The sequence below is a fragment of the Physella acuta genome, unplaced genomic scaffold (genome assembly GCF_028476545.2).
Source record: "Physella acuta isolate Inbredline_101_S28 unplaced genomic scaffold, ASM2847654v3 ptg000890l, whole genome shotgun sequence".
Lineage (NCBI taxonomy): Eukaryota > Metazoa > Mollusca > Gastropoda > Physidae > Physella > Physella acuta.
In genome coordinates, this window is record NW_026732407.1 from 313205 (window position 1) to 339394 (window position 26190).

At 42.9% G+C, this 26190-nt stretch overlaps 1 protein-coding gene across 1 annotated transcript in view; it reads right to left on the minus strand.

Annotated features, from left to right (window-relative positions):
• Positions 1-1003: 1003 nt before the first annotated feature.
• The window catches only part of LOC131952808 (uncharacterized), a 31636-nt gene continuing 6449 nt past the window's right edge, over positions 1004-26190 (minus strand). Inside the window, exon 2 of the mRNA XM_059315662.1 lies at positions 1004-3104. Within this exon, the coding sequence (XP_059171645.1) occupies positions 1650-3092 (1443 nt within the window). The 5' untranslated portion in view covers positions 3093-3104 and the 3' untranslated portion in view covers positions 1004-1649. The remainder of the gene's footprint in view (positions 3105-26190) is intronic.

The window sequence follows — 26190 nt, forward strand, 5'->3', positions numbered from 1 at the left end:
AAAATGCCATGACTTCTAATATTGCATGACTGCTAAAATTACATGATTGCTAATATTACATGACTGCTAAAATTACATGACTACTCAATAATAAAATTAACATGAATGCCAAACTCTGTTTTCAAATGATTAATTAATTAATGTTCATTGTTTGTCCCTAGAGGTATTTTAAGCTGTTTCTTGTTTTAAAAAGCTAGAAGAATGCAGGCTTCATAAGTGCTCGACAGTTTAGATATAATGCAAAATTCAAAATGTCTGTTCTTTCGAGCATCTCTCCGATAGTGAGTGTGTGTGTGTGGGGGGGGGGGGGGGGGGAGGGGGCGGGGGAAGAGAATACACAATGAAGGAGTCTTGCGTGTGTTGTAGTATCTATCATCCGACAGAGGTATGGAAACTTTAAGTATGTATACTCTTATATCCGACTACCGCAGTACACGTTGACAACCCAAAACCCTACCCTTAATCACGTTAGAGCACCCCACAATCCCAATCACATCAGAGCAAGCGGACACCCCACAATCCCAATCACATCAGAGCAAGCGGACACCCCACAATCCCAATCACCGAGGGCAAATTGACTTCCACAATCCCAATCACACCAGAGCAAGCTGACACCCCACAATCCCAATCACCGAGGGCAAATTGACTTCCACATTCCCAATCACACCAGAGCAAGCTGACACCCCACAATCCCAACCACACCAGAGCAAGCTGACACCCCACAATCCCAACCACACCAGAGCAAGCTGACACCCCACAATCCCAATCACATCAGAGCAAGCTGACACCCCACAATCCCAATCACATCAGAGCAAGCTGACACCCCACAATCCCAATCACCGAGGGCAAATTGACTTCCACAATCCCAATCACATCAGAGCAAGCTGACACCCCACAATCCCAATCACCTAAGTACAAGCTGACACCCCACAATCCCAATCACCTAAGTACAAACATACAACCCACAATGCATCTGGCCAGTGAAATCAACAACAAGGCAAGAGGCGGTAATCACATTTTATTTAATAAACGTTGTTTCATTTTCAAAAATATAGCTACAGAGTATACAGTGTTTAAACTGAGGTTAGGGTTTTAGTGGATCAACTCAAAGGTTAGACTTAGGCTTGTATTATTTGGGTGCACTTAGGCTTGTATTATTTGGATGCACTGAACACCAGGATAGTTACAGTGTGTATCTAGTTGCTATATAAACAACAAAGCCAAGCAAACCGCAGGAACTGGCAAAGCATGAATACAACTGAGGAAAGATTACACACATTTTGGAAATAAATTTAACCCATGATATTACCAAAGTTTGAGGTTAAACAGTGTTAAACAGTGTAATTAGTTTTCTGGGGTCATCTCGATGAAATAGTTTCTGCTTGTATCACGAAACTGTGTATGAAATTAAAAATACGACAGAGCTATTTGAGTTTCAAAGTTTCATAAAAATTTCTTGTGCGAGTAAAATGTGCTAAATTAGAGGGATTGTAACGAAATATAAACTGAGTCTATTTAGTTGCTGGTAACACTGACGCATTGACACACACAAATAAATTATTTGCGTTTTAATTTAAAACGTCTGCAGCCCGCAGGGTGGATGGACGTGAACCCTGGGGGGTGGGGACACAGTTGTGCTGGCAAACAATCTACTGCCTGACTGCTGCGTCAGCCTTGCTACGTTTGGAACTGTCGAAAGACGTCCAGTCCTGGAGGTCGCTGGTAAACAGCTTGTTGTGGTTGCCGAAGGCTTGCGGTAGACGCACCAGTCGTCGTTTGTCGTCTGTTCGTTTGGCGCCGTCCTCCCAGCTCGTCAGGTGACCGGAGTTGTCCAGGGAATGCATTCCGAAACCGCCTAAATTCTGGAATCGTTTGTCTGCAGATTTCTTTTCTCCCCAACTCATCAAATCATCGTTCCCATCCATGGAATGAGTACCAAAGGCACCCAATGTTTTGAATCTCTTGTCGGCAGACTTCTTTTCCCCCCAACTCATTAAGTCGTCGTTGTTCCCATCTACGGAATGAGTACCAAAAGCACTTGCTGCTTTGAATCTCTTGTCGGCAGACTTCTTTTCCCCCCAACTCATTAAGTCGTCGTTGTTCCCATCTACGGAATGAGTACCAAAAGCACCCAATGTTTTGAATCTCTTGTCGGCAGACTTCTTTTCTCCCCAACTCATTAAGTCGTCGTTGTTCCCATCCACGGAATGAGTACCAAAAGCACCCAATGTTTTGAATCTCTTGTCGGCAGACTTCTTTTCCCCCCAACTCATTAAATCGTCGTTGTTCCCATCCATGGAATGAGTACCAAAAGCACCCAATGTTTTGAATCTCTTGTCGGCAGATTTCTTTTCTCCCCAACTCATTAAGTCGTCGTTGTTCCCATCTACGGAATGAGTACCAAAAGCACCCAATGTTTTGAATCTCTTGTCGGCAGACTTCTTTTCCCCCCAACTCATCAAATCGTCGTTCCCATCCATCGAATGAGTACCAAAAGCACCCAATGTTTTGAATCTCTTGTCGGCAGACCTCTTCTCAGCGTCGCCCCAACTCATGAGGTCGCCATTGCTGTCGAGAGAATGTGCACCGAAGGTCTGGAAGCGTTTGTTCCAATCCTGCCAAGATTGGAGATCCCCCGTGTTTAAACCGTTGAGGCCCGTCGAGTCGTAAGGAAAGTGTCGTTTGATCATGTCCTCCCAGCTCTGGAGGCTGTTCATGTTGTTCCACCGTAGCAGCTCGTCGTTGTTGGCCTCGCTGAAGCCTTTCCCGTCCCCTCGCTTGGCCACCCAGTCCTTCCATCCCTGGAAGCGGGTCTTGTCCAGCGTCCCGAACTGCTCGTCTGGCACCACGTCACCGAAGCCTCGCTTGTACGCCCAGTCCTTCCACTGCTGAAGCTTGTCCCGAGAGAGGCCGGAAGTGACCCAGGGAGCCCCGTTTCGTTTCTTGACCCAGTCGTCCCAGCTCTGCAAGTTGTGGGCAGATAACCCTTGGTTTGTCAACTGCTTTTCCTGACCTTGACCGGCGATGCTGGCAGACGAGCAGCAGCCGACAGCCGCAACGAGCAGTAGTAACAAATTCTGCGAAACCGCCATTTTGTTTTTTATCTGAAAAGAAAAAAAAAATCTTAAAATTAGAAGAAGAAATTTTTTTTTCTGCTTTACAAAAATTAACAGAAAATTGAAATTGAATAGGCCAATTTAAAATGTAACAATAGATTACATTAAATTGTAGATCTAACTTTTATATAACGCTGTTTACTGTTTTACATTAAATTAAAATATTTTCTTTATCGAATTTTAAACACAATATAATTATAATGTTATGTAAAGACATTAAATTAAAAATAAATAGTGGGAATTTTTCTCTCGAGATATCCATCACAAAGCTGTGGAAATGCACTTCATGTTATTCAATTAATCCATAATTCCACCAATCGATTCATTATAGGCAAATTAAACAATATAATTAGCGTTCATTTTTAGTTGGGGGAGATGACCGGATCACGTGATCAAACAATAAGGACTTCTCCCAGCAGCTCTTGTTGCCAGCTTCCGTGTCACGCAGGGGATTGTGGGATCGGGCCACACGGGCCACATGTATCGGACCACTGGCCCGGCACCAGCGTACCTGTCAGGTCTGTGTACACAACTTGTACAGACAGAAGGTGGCCCACCTCACCACGTGACCGAAACAATTGCTTTGGCAGATCTTAACACTAAACAAATGTTTACTTAACCCAGCCCCATTTCTACACATTTGTAAAGTGTCACTAGTTAGAATGGATTTAAAAAAAACTATTATAAAATAGATTTTACAATTTCAATATTGAATCAATATAAATTTGAATTAATAGAATCGTTAGGTTTATTCTAGTGTGGTCAAAGAATTTTTGTCGACTAATGATTTTTTGATCTAATTCTTCACTCCGGTGTCAGGCGAAGTAGGTGCTACGTGTATTTGAGGTTTTTTTGTATGTTTTGAATGGGCAAACGATCAATAAATAAAAGGTTTTTGTCTACTTTGGTCTCAGCCGTTCGAATATCGCGGTACACTTTTTTCATAGGACATGCTCCGACGTCACAAGATGACTGTTTGAAAGATGACTTAGGGAAAGATGACTTAGCGAAAGATGACCTCGCTTAAAAGTCGACTTAGCGACAGTTGACTTTGTTTAAAAGTCGACTTAGCAAAAGATGACTTCGTTTACAAGTTGACTTAGCGGAAAATAAAACGACAATCATCGCATAGACTAACTTTTCTTTAATTAATATATTGAAAAAATAGCTGATGGACTTAAATTTAAACTTTTAGCTTCTAAATGCACCAAAATGGGAAATAAAGAAAAAAAAATGTTTCATGGGTTTTAAAAGGTAGAGGATGAAACCTTACTATGATCGTTATATTTATTGAAATGAATTCAAAAGCAAATATGCTTTTGTTACTCTAGGCCTGTAGGTCAATCAAAGGAAAAAAAAGTGTAACATTGTAACATTGTAGCTGTATTTTTTAATAACAATTAATGCAATATTCATTATTGCTAAAGCGGCCGATCTTAATTAAGTCCGCAAGCACCCTAACATAAATATTGAATCCAAACTCGTCATTTCGCGAGTAGATGAAGTACAACTTGCTTGCATGAATAGAACTCATGTATTTTTTTTAAAAAAAACTAGTTCTTAAACAATGGCTTAAAATCGAAAACAAAACCGATAAAGTCTCCAAGAAAAGTTATAACACGTATTATTTCTTGGTGTAAAAGATCACATAGTTCAAGAACACCGTTTCACTCGACGAATCCTTACCACAATAGTTATTTCCCCTTTTGTTAATATACAGCTTTATTAATTTTTGATGTTATTTAAAAGCTAATTAGATTTAGACTAAAATATCAATGTCTTGTCATTAAAAAAAACACTATGTGCGTGGTTTGGAAAAAAATCACTTTATCAGTAACGGTTCAATTTTGAGTTTAAAAATTCCAATACAAACAAAAATCAAACAAAATAATTCTAACTTGTAAAACTCCAATAAAAACAGAAAAAAAATGTTTAGCTCAATGACCTTCACCCTGAACGTTACTGACACGTGAACTCACATTTGCCCTGAATTTCTGCATGCCGTGTTTTGCTTGACCTATTTACGACTCACACAAACGCACGTGCCTTTGTATACGTCACCTTTTTTACCGGACATAATAGCGTGTTTAATTATAGAACTCTTACAGACAACAGGGCATACAGTGCTATCATTGATCAGCTAAAATACCGGCCATTGTTTCAATCTTTAAAACAGGAATAATTAAACACGCACACGCGTTCTTGGAATATTAGATTTGGTTCTAATAGGATGAAGGGAGATTCCAGTAGAGTACAAGATATGTGAGATTCACGTGGTGTTCATTCTTAGAAACATCGTCTCGGTGGGCACTGACTCTGGGGCAGTAAATCGAGGCAGGGACTCTGGCAGTGATTCGTTGGGAGACAGTGACTCAGTGGTGGGGCAGTGATTGGGGGGGGGGGGGGAGGGCGCAGATAATCGGGGTGCGGGGACAGTTACTCTGGAAGAGGTTTCTATTCTTAAAAATAGCATAAACTTGTGTGTGAAATTTGTGTTTTATTCTAATCAGTGGCGTAGCGAGGGGAGAGGGGGGGGGGGCCGCACCGGGTGACACCATTTAGGGGGTGACACCAAGGCAAATAATAGCAAAGTATATAGAGAAAAATGATAATTCCACTTAATTAAGTGATTAATTCGAGTCTTTTAAGAGGTGCAAATCGAAAGTTTGAGGGGGGGGGGTACAAATCGAAAATTGAAAGTTTGTCCCCGGGAAGGGTCGCTACTCCTCTGGGGGGGGGGTGACACCATTAAGTGCCGCACCGGGTGACACCCGACCTCGCTACGCCACTGATTCTAATGTCTAATAATCTGGTTATTTTGAATGTCTCATTGAATAATCTGAAAAGAAGTAAAATGCCAAGTCCAGTCCAAGTCTAGTCTAACATTAGAGACGTTTGGGTCACGTGATGTGGTTGACGCCAGACAATATTGGCTTTAGGTCAGCAGTACTTATTCCACGGATAAATAGGTCAAACGGACAGGGGTCAATAGGTCAACGGGACATTAATTTTAGAAGTAGTGCTGATTGGTCTAACACTATAATAAACGAATGGGCTGTACATAAAATTTAATATAATTAATTTTGAAAAATTCAGACTTCTTCCAGACTTTTTTCTCCGGGGGGGGGGGGGGGAATAGTATTTTCGGCGGGGCGATTAACATTTTCCAGGGGGGGGGGGGGGCGGACACTGGTAAAAGTATACGTTTTCTATATAAATTACTTTTCGTTCGTTTGGTTTTAGAAACCCATCAACAAAGGCAATGTATGGTCCCCGTTGAAAGACAAAGCGAGAAACATGTCTTCAAAAATAATCTTAAAACTTATCGACGTGCGTGGAGACAGGTGGCTAAATGAATCAATTCTCCCAGAAGGTTAATTAACCTCTAAGTCACGTGTCTGCGAGTGTAGTCACGTGACAATACAGACAACACGTGGGTGGTGGCTAGATTTGTTTGACGACAAATGGAAGTCCGGAAAATAATTTGCTAATTATCGCTAATAATGCAATGTAAGACGTTTTAATCTTAGCTTTTCATGGCGCATGATACGGTAAATCTAGAAAATCAGAGATATTTAAAGACCAGGACTGCTTTTGCTAGGAATGGGGAGATTTTAAAACTGAGAATGTCATCTTCTAGTCAATCTACTTGTACCTACTTGCCAGTTTGTCATTTTCTAATCAATCTACGTGTAGCTACTTGCCAGCTTGTCATTTTCTAGTCAATCTACTTGTATTTACTTGCCAGTCTGTCATTTTCTAGTCAATCTGCTTTGCCAGTTTGTCATTTTCTAGTCAATCTACTTGCATTTACTTGCCAGTTTGTCATTTTCTAATCAATCTACTTGTATTTACTTGCCAGTTTGTCCTTTTCTAGTCAATCTACTTTTGCCAGTGTCGTTTTCTAATCAATCTACTTCTAGCTACTTGCCAGTTTGTCATTTTCTCATCAATCTACGTGTAGCTACTTGCCAGCTTGTCATTTTCTAGTCAATCTACTTGTATTTACTTGCCAGTCTGTCATTTTCTAGTCAATCTGCTTTGCCAGTTTGTCATTTTCTAGTCAATCTACTTGCATTTACTTGCCAGTTTGTCATTTTCTAATCAATCTACTTGTATTTACTTGCCAGTTTGTCCTTTTCTAGTCAATCTACTTTTGCCAGTGTCGTTTTCTAATCAATCTACTTCTAGCTACTTGCCAGTTTGTCATTTTCTCATCAATCTACTTCTAGCTACTTGCCAGTTATGCTCGCCAAAATATTAAACCCTCACACAATGGAACTAGTGAGTTAATTTGTTTGAGCGAATACCCCGGAGATTTTAATGTTGAAAGCCAAACCCTAACCCAGCGGGGACTGAAACATTAAACAGCCAAAACCCTCGTCTATTCTCCTGAGTTGTACTACAGCAACTATTTTTAGAAACCGGAAATCAAACTCAGTAGGGCGCGGAAACGATAAACCAACTTATTTTCTAAAGCTTAATTGTCCTTGGGATTTTAAAGTCCTGTAACAGATTTATGGAGAATTCATGAATTAATAATTGAGATTTCGATGTATTTAAAAAAATTTGGCACGACAAATCAACAATTTTTCTGCTCAATTAAAACAGTTTCGTTTTGTTATTAGCAATCTGACGTGATATTTTGCTACCATAAGCGTACGATAGGTTTGACAATCTCCATTCTTTCTTTTCCTGCTGCGCATGCCCAAAGGCTAAAACAATCGTCTTATTTCCGGGGACGACGTCGCGTTTCGCCAGATAGAAACTAGAACCCGGATGTGGAAAATGAAGCCGGAGGTGTCTTTCTCAATTATAATTCGATTACCTCCCCCTATTAGGGCGCTTCTTCGTGCTTGCTCTGCTCTCCCACCCCCACCCCCACCCCCACCCTCGATCGATGACATTTTTAGATTTTGAACTTACTTGTGGGGGTGGGGTTTACAGGGGTGGGGGAGCTAAGGTGTGTGTGGGAAGAGGTGTATGGGATGGGGGGGGGGGGGGGTTAGAGTTGCATTTGTGGAAAAGGGGGGGGGGGTAGGAAACTCGGGTTACAATGTATGTAGGGGTGGGGGAGGAGGGAATTTTAAAGGTTGTGGTTATGACAAGAAAAAAAACGGGGAGTTTGATGTGGGAGGGTGGGGATGTATTGGAGCTGAACGTCTGAGAGGGGGTGGGTGGTGGTGGGGTGGTATTGCAAAGTGTGGGTGGAAAATTATTGTGGAGGGGGGTATGTAGGAGAATGTAAATTTGTATTATAAAATATTTTGTTCTTCTTCTTCTTCTTCGTTCTTAATTATTAGTGTTGAAGGGGATCGAGATTTATCAGCCAGTGGGTTTGAACTCGAGACTTTGTTCGAATTTATCAAACATGAGCTTTTTGCCGACTCGACCACGCCTCCAACACAATTAAGCGTTACGTGCCAACTGGTTATGCGCCATTGAGGCCATTGACTCCGATTTCAGCCTGCTTTTCTTTTTGGATTTGCTTCCATAGCCTTTGTCCAACCAAGAACAAACTGCAAGGCAGCAGTTGTTTAAGTTTGGAGTTGTCTCTCCTAGAAGAGTGGCTGTTCCCAGCTAACGAGCCTCATCTGCCCGAGGGTTCGAACTCGAGACTTTTTCGGTTTAGCAACCATGAGCTTTACCGACTCGACCACGCCGACCCCAAATATTTTGTTGAGTGGTGTGTGGTGGTGGGTGGTGGTGGGGGTGGTATTAGAAAGTGTGGGTGGAAAACTGTGTGGGGGTATGTAGGAAAGTGTAAATGTGTATTATAAAACTTTTTGTTGAGTGGTGTGTGTGTTGGGGGGAGGGGCAGGTAGGAGTGATGACTTGAATGAACCAAACACACTCCTCCCAAACTAGAACAACTTAAATGTCAGAGGTGTTTGTTTTTTTTTAACTCCCGCGGGCCGGAGATGAACTCTTCATACCCAGTGATGCCGTGAGATTAGGAGACACAGCTGGGGTCAGGCCATGACCCCTAACACAGGGGGTCAACTTTAACCCGTTAGTCTCCACTTAGGGGTCACGAGTTCCCAATCAGTTGTAATTTTTTAAGGGATCGCGCGGTCACGAAACCCGTTGACAATAATGTTCCCGGAATCTTAGTCTAAAACATGGCTGGCGACCGCAGGGGAAATCACCCACATCTAAGATCATGCAAACAGTGACCGTAACTCTCGTTTCGATTAAAGGGAAATAACTAATACGTCAATGAATTTTTGCGGGGAAAAAAACTATAAACTAAATTATTGTTTTAGATTAAGATATTTAAATATAAATCCTACGCCTACAAAAATTAATTACGAATTGATTTAATGTACAAGACACGAGAACACTATAACATCTCCATTGATCTCTCCACAATTTCTGTCGCGTGATGTATAGTGAAGCCAATGGTGAACACGCATGTAGCGCTAATATCACCAGTCGTGAGTTGTCTCTAGCAGACACAAGCTTAACTCCAGGAAAAGTGAGAGAAAATAAAATCACAGCTTTTGAAAAATACGAAATTAAATTTTTACGCTGACAAGTTCGACGTGCCATCGCTTCCGGTTTATCTCTGCAACTTTCAACTTGTAGAGAAAAAAATATTAAAATAAAATAAGTTTAAGACAACTTTACAGATTTTAAAACCAGAAATATCTTTTTTTTTTCATGGTAGTGGTATGGATATTCGAAAGGTAGTATATACGTCATCAAAGGTCAACACCAGTGAAAGTAACCCTAGGTCACCACCGGTGAAAGTAACCCTAGGTCACCATCGGTCAAAGTAACCCTAGGTCACCACCGGTCACCGTATGTCTACCACGTAATTCAACATACAGCCATTGTTGTCAGTCAGACCATATCTCATGAACCTACATCCCGAATTCTGTAGCAGATAATTATGTAATTATTATCGGTTTGTGAATGGATGGCGGGGGGGGGGAGGAGAGTGTGGGTCTTCTTTTAACAGGTGCTTGTCGTATGTGGGTGTTTGTGGGTGGGTGGGTGGGTGGGTGGGGGAGGGTAGTCGTCTTATATGCCGAAATATATGGTATATCAGTAACAAATTTCTCCGCGCCAAACCACACTATAAATTATAGCATACAGTGGCGAAGGCAGCATTTTATCATGGGGAGTCGATCAAACCACCGTATATATATATATATATATATATATATATATATATATATATATATATATATATATATATATATATATATATATATATATATATATATATATATATATATATATATATATATATATATATATATATGTATATATATATATATATATATCACTATGTCTAACTGCTACTACTTTCCCTAACGTGAGTCAGGTACCCGAGCTTGGTGGACTCAGTCAGGTTCTACGAACTCGAGCCCGAGATCCGAACTCAAAATATTCGACTCATCTTCGTGTGCTCTACCATCCGACCACGCCGTCCCACCCGTTGCCTATATGTGTAACTTAAAGACCAGACACATAATTTGTGTGGTCCACTGGTCCACCTCACTAACACTTACTTCATACAACATTGACAGCATAATATATCAACTCCCCTCCTCTATAAAGCTGACCAGTCTCCGACCCTGACAGTATAACACGTGCCCCCTCCCACATGTCTGGCCTGACCCCACCGTCCAGATTAAATTTAGCTGCTCCAGCGTCCTGTTATTTAGCACCAGACCGAACTAACGCACAAATTTGATTAACCAGCTACGTCACATCCGTCCTCTACTTGCGAACCGACAGAGTACAAAACGTGAAAGAGACAATTTGCATATGAAGACACTTTCTCCGCCCCCGGATCTTCTCCTCCAAGTTATTTATAGCTCTATAAAATACCACGTGACATTGAGAGACCAATCAAACATTACTGTTGTGGTTTGGCTAAATATATACTTAACGTAACGGTCAATTTGAATAACATATTACGCCTAAAAACAAATTTTGCTTTATGATCAGTTCGTACATCACTCAAGGTTTCTTTCAGATATTTTTCTCACGGGAGGGGGGGGGGGGTGAGGGGGAGAGCTTGTAATACCTGGTTTAGGAAGATATATCTTTATATTTTTAAATAAATTATATCTTTTATATTTTCTTCCCGGGATTGGGGGAGGGGAAGGACGCACGTACTGTGGGAGAGATAACTCAGACATCACTGAGGGTGACGTCATCGTATGTGCCACAGACACCATACACCAATGCACTACTGATGACACCTGACACCACATACTTTCTCTCTGCTAGTGTATATAATAGACCAAACAAAATACAGCACCCCCATCCTACCTCCCTCCCCGACCCTGACCCACAACAGTAACACAATTAAACGTAATTACGCGCCCAGAAGTCAGTGTAAATTGTATCCTTTACTTCCGGGTCATCTCCAAGACGTAGATTTCGTTGCCTTCATTAGCGGCTGGTTCACGGGCCAGCAATCAATCAAGTGACCAGCGGTCAGTCGTTTAACCCAATTTAAAGGTTATTATATCAACACCTCTGTGCGCGCATGCGCTGATGGTGTTCGTAGAACGCATAGTGATTGGATCAAATCAAGAGACCAAGTGGAACATGTAGATTGCACTTAATAGGTAGTTGGATCTCTTGTACATTTCACGTTTAGATGAGCGATGTTCTTGCAAATATATACCCACGTGGTATAAATATTAAGGTGATACGTGGTTTAATGGTGACACTGGAGGTGACACAAGGTGATGTTAAGAACTGGAACAACTGTAGGGTATAAACAAGTACAATTTACATGAGGTAGTAGTGATACCAGTGGTCAGTGTTTCTTCCAGACTTTTTTCTCCGGGGGGGCACTTGAAATCTTCGGGGGGGCGGTAAACTTTCTTCGGGGGGGCGGACACTGTTAAAAGTATATATTTTCTATATAAAATATATAAATGTCATTTCGTTCGGGGGGGCTGTAAAAAATTTTCGGGGGGGCTTCGCCCCCCCGAAGAGATGCCTGGAAGAAACTCTGCCAGTGGTGACTCAAAAGGGTGAGAAGGTAGTGACACAAAAGTGTAAGAAGGTGGTGACACAAAAGTGTGAGAAGGTGGTGACACAAAAGTGTGAGAAGGTGGTGACACAAAAGTGTGAGAAGGTGGTGACACAAAAGTGTAAGTAGGTGCTGACACAAAATGTGAGAAGGTGGTGACACAAAAGAGTGAGAAGGTGGTCACACAAATGTGTGAGAAGGTGGTGACACAAAAGTGTGAGAAGGTGGTGACACAAAAGTGTGAGAATTTTGTGACACAAAAGTGTGAGAAGGTGGTGACACAAAAGTGTGAGGTGGTGGTGACACAAAAGTCTGAGATGGTGGTGACACAAAAATGTGAGAAGGTGGTTACACAAAAGTGTGAGGAGGTGGTGACACTACAGTAATGGTGTCTGAAAGTAGAAGAACATTTGAACGTCACGACGTTTGTGTAATTAGTGTAATTACTGGTAATTAAAATTATAATTATTAAACGAGCATTAAGATAGAATATAAAAAATTACTTTCTCCTAATGAGGATTGAGTTAATGGACATAATGAAACATAAACATTTTATCCAATATTCTAGCCATTTGTTATTTGAGATGAACTTAAAAAACTCTCGAAAAATCTGAGTTTTTTTTTGTCGTCATCAGACATTTATTTTATCTAGCTCGTTGCTGAATCAAACTACATGTTGATGTTATAGAAGACAGGCATTAAACGTGGCTGAAACAATTAATTGCGTTAAGTTATGTGTTGCTCAGAGTTTCTTCCAGGCATCTTCCGCCCCCCCCCCCCCCGAAAAAACTCTACCGCCCCCCCCCCCCCCCGTCGAACTAAATGAAATTTATATAGAAAATATATACTTTTAAGTGTCCGCCCCCCCCCCCCCCCCGAATAAAGTCTCCCGCAGATTAGTGGTCAACGCACTGACATGGAATTGGTCAGCTTACAGACATGACAGTGGTCAGCTCACTGACATGACAGTGGTCAGCACATTGACATGACAGTGGGCAGTCCACAAGCATGTTAGCACTCAAGCTAACAGCAAACATAAACAAACATCCAAGCCTGCATAGACTACAAGTTCACGCCATCGGCAAAAAGATTAATTATAAATGGTTTTCCCATTAATTTAATGATCTACACTCTCCAAGATATATTTTATTTTACGCCTCATCCATTCACCTTCCAATATACATATTTCATTAATGTGCTCTTAGTTCTCTAATTTGTTTACAAGATACACATTTTATTAACGCAAAACTTGTCAATTTTAAAAGGCAAGATGCATGTCCGCAAGAACTCTAATTATGGGCGAATATTAATGATTCATATTGCTGAATGTTAACAACGAACCCACACTTATGCCTTATTGATGATGAAAACCTTGTTTACGCCGAGCTTTTAGTTAATGTGTAATCTTTTTGATAAGAAGTCTGCGATTCACGAGATGGCCAAAATAAATTGTATAAAAAATCTGGCGAACATTGCGTGTGGTACTTGCCAGGCATAAAAACATGGCCCAATATGGCTTACATTTATCTGGCCAATCCACGTTTTTTTTTCCACAAGACACTTGTGTGAAAATAAAATTTGATCTAATTTAATCCGCTTTAAAACCGCAGAGGAAGCGACCAGCAAGGGAGTTAATTCCAGGGGCAGGGGAGTTAATTTTTAAAAGCTTTCTTATGGTGTTTTGGGAATGAAATCCTAGTCGAAGAAATTTGTTGACCAGATATATCACGATATGCTAAACAGACAGCGATGTCAACTAAAAGTATAGAGGAAAATAGAGATTTGTGGGACTAGATGGTGCAAGAGTGCTGGATGGTAGGCTGCCATAAGGCTGGTAACTTAGATGGTGATGGTAAAGGTGGTATCGACAACATTGGACAATAGGATGCTTACATCTCAATCAGAAAAATACATTCATGCTTTTATTGACAAAGATTTAACGTAACTAACAATCTACCCACGGACGTGGGACGGACCATTGACTAGTATTAATATTTGTTTGACTGTAAACACCATTCAGCATGTGGCAGACTAAATACCTTTGAAAGTATGTACACGGTTACCTGTATTGCAACTGATTTACCTTTTAACCCAGCCGTGACAGCCAAAAGATCTTTGACCTGCTGTTTACTGAATGTGCTCCTAGTTTTTTGACGTCAACACAACCCATGCCATAAATGTAAACAATAAGGATCTGAGTACAGTTCCTGACCTGTTTTTTACTCGTTTTAATTGTTTCTTGGTTCAAAAGTAGAAGCTACTCACACTCAAGCTTAATGTTGATTGGTGAAACATTGAAACCTATTGAAAGGGATCTAGTCAAGCCCCAGAGAGTTAAGTCCCATGATGGCCTGTAAAAGTGAGAGGACTACAACGGATGGTTGAGTTGTCTTTCCTGGGATCTTCTAAGACGGATCTCCTGTCACTGAAGTTTACCCTCAGCTACCCACACCCCACCCTCCACAGGGATGGAGAACTACAGCAGACGACAGTTTACCTAAAGATCTAGACGATGCCTACACGTGAATACTTATGTTTGACCTACTTGTCGGGACGATTACAAAATTTAAATATTAAAGTTGAACTTTTAACCCAAAGGTCCGAACTATTCCAAATTAGAATATAAAAGCCCAACCCGAAGATTAGAGGTCAGACAAAAGATCACCAGTCAACGTAGTCTACACCTCACTATACATATTGCGATACTAAAATAAGTTGTTCAAAGGATCAGGAAGTTCTAAATAAAGTCGCGAGAGATCTTCTCGCTAAGATTAATGACCTACGGTTGTTTTCGGTAACTGATGCTAAAATTTGGTCCCAGAATTCCTTAGAAATCCTGGAGGATTTCGTCGAGTTCCGGTCTAAAATACACTTCCGGTTGGAGCTGTTTCTTAATTTATCTCCACGTGAATTTTATTTAGAAATGGTTGCTCTAACATACGAGTTCTTCCAGACAATGGAGGAAGCTGGTCTGGTTCTACAAAGAATGTTATTTATAAAATAAAGAATTTTGATTAAAAGTAGAAAAAAATGAATTCAATATTAACAGAGAGCAATTTCAGGTTTATTTAGACTTGAAAACAGGGTCAAAAAATACCAATTATACTTGATAGCCAAATCCCATTTTTAAGTTCGATAATTGAGAAAAACAAAATATTTCATTCAAATCTTGAACTCAATTTTAAAGTTTTGAAAGTACAAAAAAAAAAAAAAAAAAAAAAAATAAAGAAAAGAAAGAATAGCTAGGGATTGATGTCAGATTTAGTTTTTTTTTTATTTTCTTGTTACAAAAATCTATTGACGGGAAATTAAATACCTTTTGTCATTAAAAATATTTCTGTCGTTCTTTCTTTACTGTTAAGAAGCTGTCGAAAAGCTTTTATTTTATCTTGAAAAACTAGTTTTTAAATAAAATATTTTTTAATGTTATGGAACCATGCAGGAAGAAGTAAGGTATTTTTGCCGGCCTTTTGTAGCCAGATTTTTGTAAGATCCCGGTATAGGCAAGGATATGTGGCCAGGGACCGAAAATAGGAGAGTTCTCTCCCTGTAAAGCTCGTCAGCCGAGTTGTGTACCCTGGCTAAGTGTGTTCGGTATTGAAATGTTTCCCCGCCGTCTCGCAATGCTTTCAGAAAATCATTGCCACTAATCTGCTGAACTAAACTGAATTAACCACGTGACCAGCGGTCAAGGGGGTGTCCTCTTGTGGTGGGGAGACAATGAGCTAGACTCTCGTCCTCATTATAGTTCTCTGGCTGGTAGAGTCGAAGGCTAATGGTCAACTAGCTGACAAGATGACCGCCACTTAACACAGCCTGTAATGTCCAACACATCAGCTTACACTTGGTTTGTTTACCATAAATGTCCAATCATTTACAATTCTAACACCCAACCTTACATTCCCTCCCCCAACTCTCATCTAATTAGGGGGAAACATGATGGTTCTTAAAACATTATATTTTTAAATTAAATGATCAAATTACAAAAAGTACCACAAAAACGTTTTTTTTTCGAGAAAACATGTATTTTAAAGGTTCTTAGAATCTTGATTTATGAAAATATGATATAAAGGCGAGAGTAAGCTTCCTTTTCTCGTATATTCTTTTATAACAGTAAGGGTTGATAAGCCATTTCCGGTGGGATTCGGCTGTAGAAATATAGAAGTCTGTGACAAAAAAATGTTCTTTTCGCTAGAAAACACGATGAGACGAAAAGTTCTTAGAGTACGTCCCGATTTGTCAAAATCTCGTTTTTGATTTTTACAAGATTACAAATCTTCATCTATAGGCCAACTCCGTTGCCACATATTCACACCACATACACATTCACACACACAAACACACGAATACACACAGAAAAATACAGACAATATTCCAAAAATGTGTTCATTCTGACTTAGGAAGATGTAGCACTTTGAAATTTGTCAAAATCTTGATTTCGATTTTTTCCACGATAAAAATAAAAATACATCCCGATCATTCCTTTGAGGAAATAAAGAACATTAGCAGTAGCCTCCAACCCAGCAATCAGTAATTCAAAAATACAAAACCAATACATACATTTATTTCCACTAAACAAAATTCTAACATTCCATATTTCACGACCTCTTATCCAAAAACCAAATTTTAAAACCTAAAACATTTTAGACGTGAGAAAAAGAAATCTCTTTTTATTGAATCTACGCTACCTTAAAATCCATTGAAGGTCTGATGGCGATTTAGCGAAGTGTTCCAGCAAAACTTTAGTCTAATTTTCTCAGTACTGCCTACAGTAGAGCGTCATATCAATTTACCGCTCGGCTTTTTTTCTACTGGTGGGGTGTTTTTAAAGACGATACAAGTATGGGGAGACATGGGCACTGAGTGGTACAAGGTAGGTTTAGTGGGAGTATGTGGTCATTTGGTGGTAGTAGATAGGTTGGGAGTGTGTGGTCATTTGGTGGTAGTAGATAGGTTGGGAGTGGGTGGTGATTTGGTGGTAGTAGATAGGTTGGGAGTGTGTGGTCATTTAGTGGTAGTAGATAGGTTGGTAGTGTGTGGTCATTTGGTGGTAGTAGATAGGTTGGGAGTGTGTGGTCATTTGGTGGTAGTAGATAGGTTGGGAGTGTGTGGTCATTTGGTGGTAGTAGATAGGTTGGGAGTGTGTGGTCATTTGGTGGTAGTAGATAGGTTGGTTTGGAGTGTGTGGTCATTTGGTGGTAGTAGATAGGTTGGGAGTGTGTGGTCATTTAGTGGTAGTAGATAGGTTGGGAATGTGTGGTCATTTGGTGGTAGTTGATAGGTTGGAAGTGTGTGGTCATTTGGTGGTAGTAGATAGGTTGGTTTGGAGTGTGTGGTCATTTGGTGGTAGTAGATAGGTTGGGAGTATGTGGTCATTTGGTGGTAGTAGATAGGTTGGAAGTGTGTGGTCATTTGGTGGTAGTAGATAGGTTGGGAGTGTGTCGTCATTTGGTGGTAGTAGATAGGTTGGTTGGGAGTGTGTGGTCATTTGGTGGTAGTAGATAGGTTGGGAGTGTGTGGTCATTTGGTGGTAGTAGATAGGTTGGGAATGTGTGGTCATTTGGTGGTAGTAGATAGGTTGGGAGTGTGTTGTCATTTGGTGCTAGTAGATAGGTTGGGAGTGTGTGGTCATTTGGTGGTAGTAGATAGGTTGGGAGTGTGTGGTCATTTGGTGGTAGTAGATAGGTTGGGAGTGTGTGGTCATTTGGTGGTAGTAGATAGGTTGGGAGTGTGTGGTCATTTGGTGGTAGTAGATAGGTTGGGAGTGTGTGGTCATTTGGTGGTAGTAGATAGGTTGGTAGTGTGTGGTCATTTGGTGGTAGTAGATAGGTTGGTTGGGAGTGTGTGGTCATTTGGTGGTAGTAGATAGGTTGGGAGTGTGTGGTCATTTGGTGGTAGTAGACAGGTTGGGAGTGTGTGGTCATTTGGTTTTAGTAGATAGGTTGGTTTGGCGTGTGTTGTCAGTTATCCAACTCAATAAACTAAACCAATGACGGTTTCTCTTATCTTCCAAGTAAAGACTGTCCGTAATTAAAGATAATTGACACAACCTAACGACCCAGTAATTAACTCAGTACATAGTCAGCAAACTAATGATTTTTGACACAGTTCATAGACACGCATTAAAATTGTATGGTCAGTTTTTCTTGTTCTGGATTGAAAAAAATGGGTTTTTACTATCAAACATTTTTAGATTCGCACAGTTTTTTTGTTTCAAAAATATTAAAGTTCGCATAGTTTTTGTTAATGTCGCAACATCACATTCATCTTCTGAAAATAACAAAAAAATTGTGTTGCTGTTTTAAGAGCCTCATTAATTAAACACGTCCAGACATGAACATCATCGAACCCCCGTGTCACCCTATCATTCAGGTCAAAGGTCAACAACCCCAGGCTTGTGTGACTGACCTGTGTCACCCTATCACTCAGGTCAACAACCCCAGACTTGTGTGACTGACCTGTGTCACCCTATAGGTCAACAACCCCACGACTTGTGTGACTGACCTGTGTCACCCTATAGGTCAACAACCCCAGGCTTGTGTGACTGACCTGTGTCACCCTATAGGTCAACAACCCCAGGCTTGTGAGACTGACCTGTGTCACCCTATCACTCAGGTCAACAACCCCAGGCTTGTGTGACTGACCTGTGTCACCCCATAGGTCAACAACCCCAGGCTTGTGTGACTGACCTGTGTCACCCTATCACTCAGGTCAACAACCCCAGACTTGTGTGACTGACCTGTGTCACCCTATAGGTCAACAACCCCAGGCTTGTGTGACTGACCTGTGTCACCCTATGTCTCAGGTCAACAACCCCAGGCTTGTGTGACTGACCTGTGTCACCCTATAGGTCAACAACCCCAGGCTTGTGTGACTGACCTGTGTCACCCTATCACTCAGGTCAACAACCCCAGGCTTGTGTGACTGACCTGTGTCACCCTATCACTCAGGTCAACAACCCCAGGCTTGTGTGACTGACCTGTGTGACCCTATAGGTCAACAACCCCAGGCTTGTGTGACTGACCTGTGTCACCCTATAGGTCAACAACCCCAGGCTTGTGTGAATGACCTGTGTCACCCTATAGGTCAACAACGCCAGGCTTGTGTGACTGACCTGTGTCACCCTATAGGTCAACAACCCCAGACTTGTGTGACTGACCTGTGTCACCCTATAGGTCAACAACCCCAGACTTGTGTGACTGACCTGTGTCACCCTATCACTCAGGTCAACAACCCCACGGCTTGTGTGACTGACCTGTGTCACCCTATAGGTCAACAACCCCAGGCTTGTGAGACTGACCTGTGTCACCCTATCACTCAGGTCAACAACGCCAGACTTGTGTGACTGACCTGTGTCACCCTATAGGTCAACAACCCCAGGCTTGTGTGACTGACCTGTGTCACCCTATCACTCAGGTCAACAACCTCAGGCTTGTGTGACTGACCTGTGACACCCTATAGGTCAACAACCCCAGCCTTGTGTGAATGACCTGTGTCACCCTATAGGTCAACAACGCCAGGCTTGTGTGACTGACCTGTGTCAAACTATCACTCAGGTCAACAACCCCAGGCTTGTGTGACTGACCTGTGTCACCCTATAGGTCAACAACCCCAGACTTGTGTGACTGACCTGTGTCACCCTATCACTCAGGTCAACAACCCCAGGCTTGTGTGACTGACCTGTGTCACCCTATAGGTCAACAACCCCAGGCTTGTGTGACTGAGCTGTGTCACCCTATAGGTCAACAACCCCACGGCTTGTGTGACTGACCTGTGTCACCCTATAGGTCAACAACCCCAGACTTATGTGACTGACCTGTGTCACCCTATCACTCAGGTCAACAACCCCAGGCTTGTGTGACTGACCTGTGTCACCCTATCACTCAGGTCAACAACCCCAGGCTTGTGTGACTGACCTGTGTCACCCTATAGGTCAACAACCCCAGGCTTGTGTGACTGACCTGTGTCACCCTATCACTCAGGTCAACAACCCCAGGCTTGTGTGACTGACCTGTGTCACCCTATAGGTCAACAACCCCAGGCTTGTGTGACTGACCTGTGTCACCCTATCACTCAGGTCAACAACCCCAGGCTTGTGTGACTGACCTGTGTCACCCTATAGGTCAACAACCCCAGACTTATGTGACTGACCTGTGTCACCCTATAGGTCAACAACCCCAGACTTGTGTGACTGACCTGTGTCACCCTATAGGTCAACAACCCCAGGCTTGTGTGACTGAGCTGTGTCACCCTATCACTCAGGTCAACAACCCCACGGCTTGTGTGACTGACCTGTGTCACCCTATAGGTCAACAACCCCAGACTTGTGTGACTGACCTGTGTCACCCTATAGGTCAACAACCCCAGACTTATGTGACTGACCTGTGTCACCCTATAGGTCAACAACCCCAGACTTGTGTGACTGACCTGTGTCACCCTATAGGTCAACAACCCCAGACTTATGTGACTGACCTGTGTCACCCTATAGGTCAACAACCCCAGACTTGTGTGACTGACCTGTGTCACCCTATAGGTCAACAACCCCAGGCTTGTGTGACTGACCTGTGTCACCCTATCACTCAGGTCAACAACCCCAGGCTTGTGTGACTGACCTGTGTCACCCTATAGGTCAACAACCCCAGGCTTGTGAGACTGACCTGTGTCACCCTATCACTCAGGTCAACAACCCCAGGCTTGTGTGACTGACCTGTGTCACCCTATAGGTCAACAACCCCAGGCTTGTGTGACTGACCTGTGTCACCCTATAGGTCAACAACCCCAGGCTTGTGTGACTGACCTGTGTCACCCTATAGGTCAACAACCCCAGGCTTGTGAGACTGACCTGTGTCACCCTATCACTCAGGTCAACAACCCCAGGCTTGTGAGACTGACCTGTGTCACCCTATAGGTCAACAACCCCAGGCTTGTGTGACTGACCTGTGTCACCCTATCACTCAGGTCAACAACCCCAGACTTGTGTGACTGACCTGTGTCACCCTATCACTCAGGTCAACAACCCCAGGCTTGTGTGACTGACCTGTGTCACCCTATAGGTCAACAACCCCAGGCTTGTGAGACTGACCTGTGTCACCCTATCACTCAGGTCAACAACCCCAGGCTTGTGTGACTGACCTGTGTCACCCTATAGGTCAACAACCCCAGGCTTGTGTGACTGACCTGTGTCACCCTATAGGTCAACAACCCCAGGCTTGTGTGACTGACCTGTGTCACCCTATAGGTCAACAACCCCAGGCTTGTGAGACTGACCTGTGTCACCCTATCACTCAGGTCAACAACGCCAGACTTGTGTGAATGACCTGTGTGACCCTATAGGTCAACAACCCCAGGCTTGTGTGACTGACCTGTGTCACCCTATAGGTCAACAACCCCAGGCTTGTGTGACTGACCTGTGTCACCCTATAGGTCAACAACCCCAGGCTTGTGTGACTGAGCTGTGTCACCCTATAGGTCAACAACCCCAGGCTTGTGTGACTGACCTGTGTCACCCTATCACTCAGGTCAACAACCCCACGGCTTGTGTGACTGACCTGTGTCACCCTATAGGTCAACAACCCCAGACTTGTGTGACTGACCTGTGTCACCCTATCACTCAGGTCAACAACCCCAGGCTTGTGTGACTGACCTGTGTCACCCTATAGGTCAACAACCCCAGGCTTGTGTGACTGACCTGTGTCACCCTATCACTCAGGTCAACAACCCCAGGCTTGTGTGACTGACCTGTGTCACCCTATAGGTCAACAACCCCAGGCTTGTGTGACTGACCTGTGTCACCCTATCACTCAGGTCAACAACCCCAGGCTTGTGTGACTGACCTGTGTCACCCTATAGGTCAACAACCCCAGGCTTGTGTGACTGAGCTGTGTCACCCTATCACTCAGGTCAACAACCCCAGGCTTGTGTGACTGACCTGTGTCACCCTATAGGTCAACAACCCCAGACTTGTGTGACTGACCTGTGTCACCCTATAGGTCAACAACCCCAGGCTTGTGTGACTGACCTGTGTCACCCTATAGGTCAACAACCCCAGGCTTGTGAGACTGACCTGTGTCACCCTATCACTCAGGTCAACAACCCCAGGCTTGTGTGACTGACCTGTGTCACCCTATCACTCAGGTCAACAACGCCAGACTTGTGTGAATGACCTGTGTGACCCTATCACTCAGGTCAACAACCCACTAGAATAACCCTTCATCCCACTGTGAAGTGAAGAAATTTCTTAAAGTTCTTTTACTCTTGACTAAAATGATAACATCAAAGTTACCCGCAGAGTGCTACCCACAAAAAGATCTAACCGTCATATTTGATTTACCCACACCTTAAGTACCCAAAGGAAAGATCTTCCCACACATCAGAACTACCCACACATCAGAGCTACCCACACACCAGAACTACCCACACATCAGAGCTACCCACACACCAGAGCTACCCACACACCAGAGCTACCCACACATCAGAACTACCCACACAGAACTACCCACACACCAGAGCTACCCACACACCAGAGCTACCCACACACCAGAGCTACCCACACACCAGAGCTACCCACACACCAGAGCTACCCACACACCAGAACTACCCACACATGAGAGCTACCCACACACCAGAGCTACCCACACAGAACTACCCACACACCAGAGCTACCCACACATCAGAGCTACCCACACACCAGAGCTACCCACACACCAGAGCTACCCACACACCAGAGCTACCCACACACCAGAGCTACCCACACATCAGAGCTACCCACACATCAGAGCTACCCACACAGAACTACCCACACACCAGAGCTACCCACACATCAGAGCTACCCACACACCAGTGTTACCCACACATCAGAGCTACCCACACAGCAAACCTACCCACACACCAGAGCTAGCCACACATCAGAGCTACCCACACATCAGAGCTACCCACACATCAGAGCTACCCACACAGCAAACCTACCCACACACCAGAGCTAGCCACACATCAGAGCTACCCACACACCAGAGCTACCCACACACCAGAGCTACCCACACATCAGAGCTACCCACACAGCAAACCTACCCACACACCAGAGCTAGCCACACATCAGAGCTACCCACACACCAGAGCTACCCACACACCAGAGCTACCCACACATCAGAACTACCCACACAGAACTACCCACACACCAGAGCTACCCACACACCAGAGCTACCCACACACCAGAGCTACCCACACACCAGAGCTAGCCACACATCAGAGCTACCCACACACCAGAGCTACCCACACACCAGTGTTACCCACACATTGCTACCCACACATCAGAGCTACCCACACATCAGAACTACCCACACACCAGAGCTACCCACACACCAGAGCTACCCACACACCAGAGCTACCCACACACCAGAGCTACCCACACATTGCTACCCACACATTGCTACCCACACAACCTATAAATTGTTGCTACTCTCAGAACCAGCCACAACTATGGACATCTTGACCGACAACCTTGACCTTAATCTCTCTAAAACCCTCCCCTGTATTCTCCCCACACCCCTCGACCACCCCCGGGCTGTAGCGCACACCCCTCAATGACCCATTTTTTTCTAGAACATCATGTCCGTTTTACAAATATCATTAACCTCAAATTCTGGAATCAATTTTTGGTTAGAAAACAATTCTATTTCCCTTAAGGCCTTTGAAAAATCGTGTGAAGCCAAAAACTAAAAAAAACTGCTTTTAAATGTAAATGAACGTATCGAATAGAAAATCGTGTAGTTTTTGCTACTCCACGGTTTAGAAGGAAATAAGGATCGCTATTTGCTCCGCTCGTGTTTTTAAAAACTTGGTGAGAAAAATGTCAAAGTTTCATTCTAACACATCACTCAGCGATTGGACTGTGTTTTTGTAGTGGGCGTGTCATCACTTGATGCCGCCATTGTTTTCGTCATTTCCGCCGCAGAGAAAGGAAGACCCCGCCGAAAGATGTGAATGACAAAAATACTTGTCAGGATGCCGATGTCAAGTGTTTGAGAAATTTTTCATCCCGCGGGGCTGTTAGATGGTCAAGTCAAGACAAGATGTTACGTCACGCGGACTAGGACAATACATCACGTGGTCTTGGACAAAAACATCACGTGACTTGTCTGATTGAAGAGCTGGCAAGACGTCACATTTCATACATCGCCTACAACAACAACAGAAATCAATGGCGGATGCAGCTTTTGTAAAACCGCTGTACACGGAAGTGAGTTTCTCTGCAAACCAAACCTTTCCACCCAACATTCTCGTATCAACTTAAAGAAGGATACTTGAATACGATTTAAATCTACAACAGATGTAATGAAGCTGAGTCCAACAAAACCTATGTAAAAATCGCGAGTTGTTCATCCTTGCTGATAATTCAGCTCATCTCCCACGATTTGTTTGGCTCACCTAATCTCATTAGTGGGTCACCTTGTGAGTGAGTGGCCCTAGGGTGTGTCCGTCCTTGTGAGTGAGTGGCCCTAGGGTGTGTCCGTCCTTGTGAGTGAGTGGCCCTAGGGTGTGTCCGTCCTTGTGAGTAAGTGGCCCTAGGGTGTGTCCGTCCTTGTGAGTGAGTGGCCCTAGGGTGTGTCCGTCCTTGTGAGTGAGTGGCCCTAGGGTGTGTCTGTGGCTACAGTTCTGGGAATCCCGAACATTTAATCTTACATGTGACTACTCTTTGACACCCAAATAGCTACAATAACTATTTATACCACGAGAATGGCTTCATCATGAGGACGGCGTGGTCTAGCGGTAGAGGGCTAGACTGCTAACCCGAAAGTCACGAGTTCGAATCCGGGTTCAACTCGGGTACCTAACTTGGGTACCTAAATTAAATTAGGTGAAACTGGGCATAGTGCTGACCACACTATCCCTTCATATGCCGGGGTCAATGAAACAAATTAAAAAGAGAAGAAGATATCTTCATTGCTAACAAACATAAGGGATTCCACAGCTTGTATGTGACTCCACATTTCACAAACAACTCGTGACTCCTCATCAAATCTACCATATGTGACTCCAGAAATCAACAGTTTATGAAATCAATCCAACAAGAAAAATACAAATTGGATATGTGTGTGCCTTTTTGTCTGTGAACACGATAACTAGAGTGCCGATTCAGTTATATTGACGAAATTTTTATATATAATTTTATATGATACTTATGAAAAACTAACAGGTAAATTACCTGTATGGTTTTAAAATAGATGCAGAGGCCCCAGACTACATTAGACATTGTGACCAATCTTGAATGTCCATTGAATGTCCATTGATTGAAGCCATTTTCGTGAGTGGATATAAAAAGTACATTTCCTGTTTGTTGATTTTTTGTTAGGAGCCTTAGGCAACTCTTGGTAAGAAATAAAATTGTCAAAGTTTAGTTTGTTTCATTGATTCTTCCCCGGAGATTTGCGTCCCCTTGATTTACGTCAACAACCTTTGGTCGAAAGTTGGATATGTGGTGTCGTGCTGTGAAGATTGATTTCTAATGAGCTCATTAAACATTTTGTAAGACTCACGAGTTCACTGGTGAAACCCTCTTTTGTCTGTCATTGTACTACAAGTAGAATGTCTGACTTAGTAGAATGTCTGACTTAGTAGAATGTCTGACTTAGTAGAATGTCTGACTTAGTAGAATGTCTGACTTAGTAGAATGTCTGACTTAGTAGAATGTCTGACTTAGTAGAATGTCTGACTTAGTAGAATGTCTGACTTAGTAGAATGTCTGACTTAGTAGAATGTCTGACTTAGTAGAATGTCTGACTTAGTAGAATGTCTGACTTAGTAGAATGTCTGACTTAGTACTACAAGTGAAATGTTTGACCTGGTACTACAAGCATATTGTCTGATCTTTGTACTAAAAGCCTACATTGTGTGCCATTGTACCTGAAATAGAATATCTTGCGAGATGTCGATAGACTTGAGTAAGAAATGTAAATAGCTCCCCACCCCCCTTTCCCCCCCACCCCATTAAAGTACATGCAATCGCTAAATTTATAACAATTATTATTTTAAGCTTGTATGGATATCAATCTGTCAGTCCGTCTGTCTTGGGTT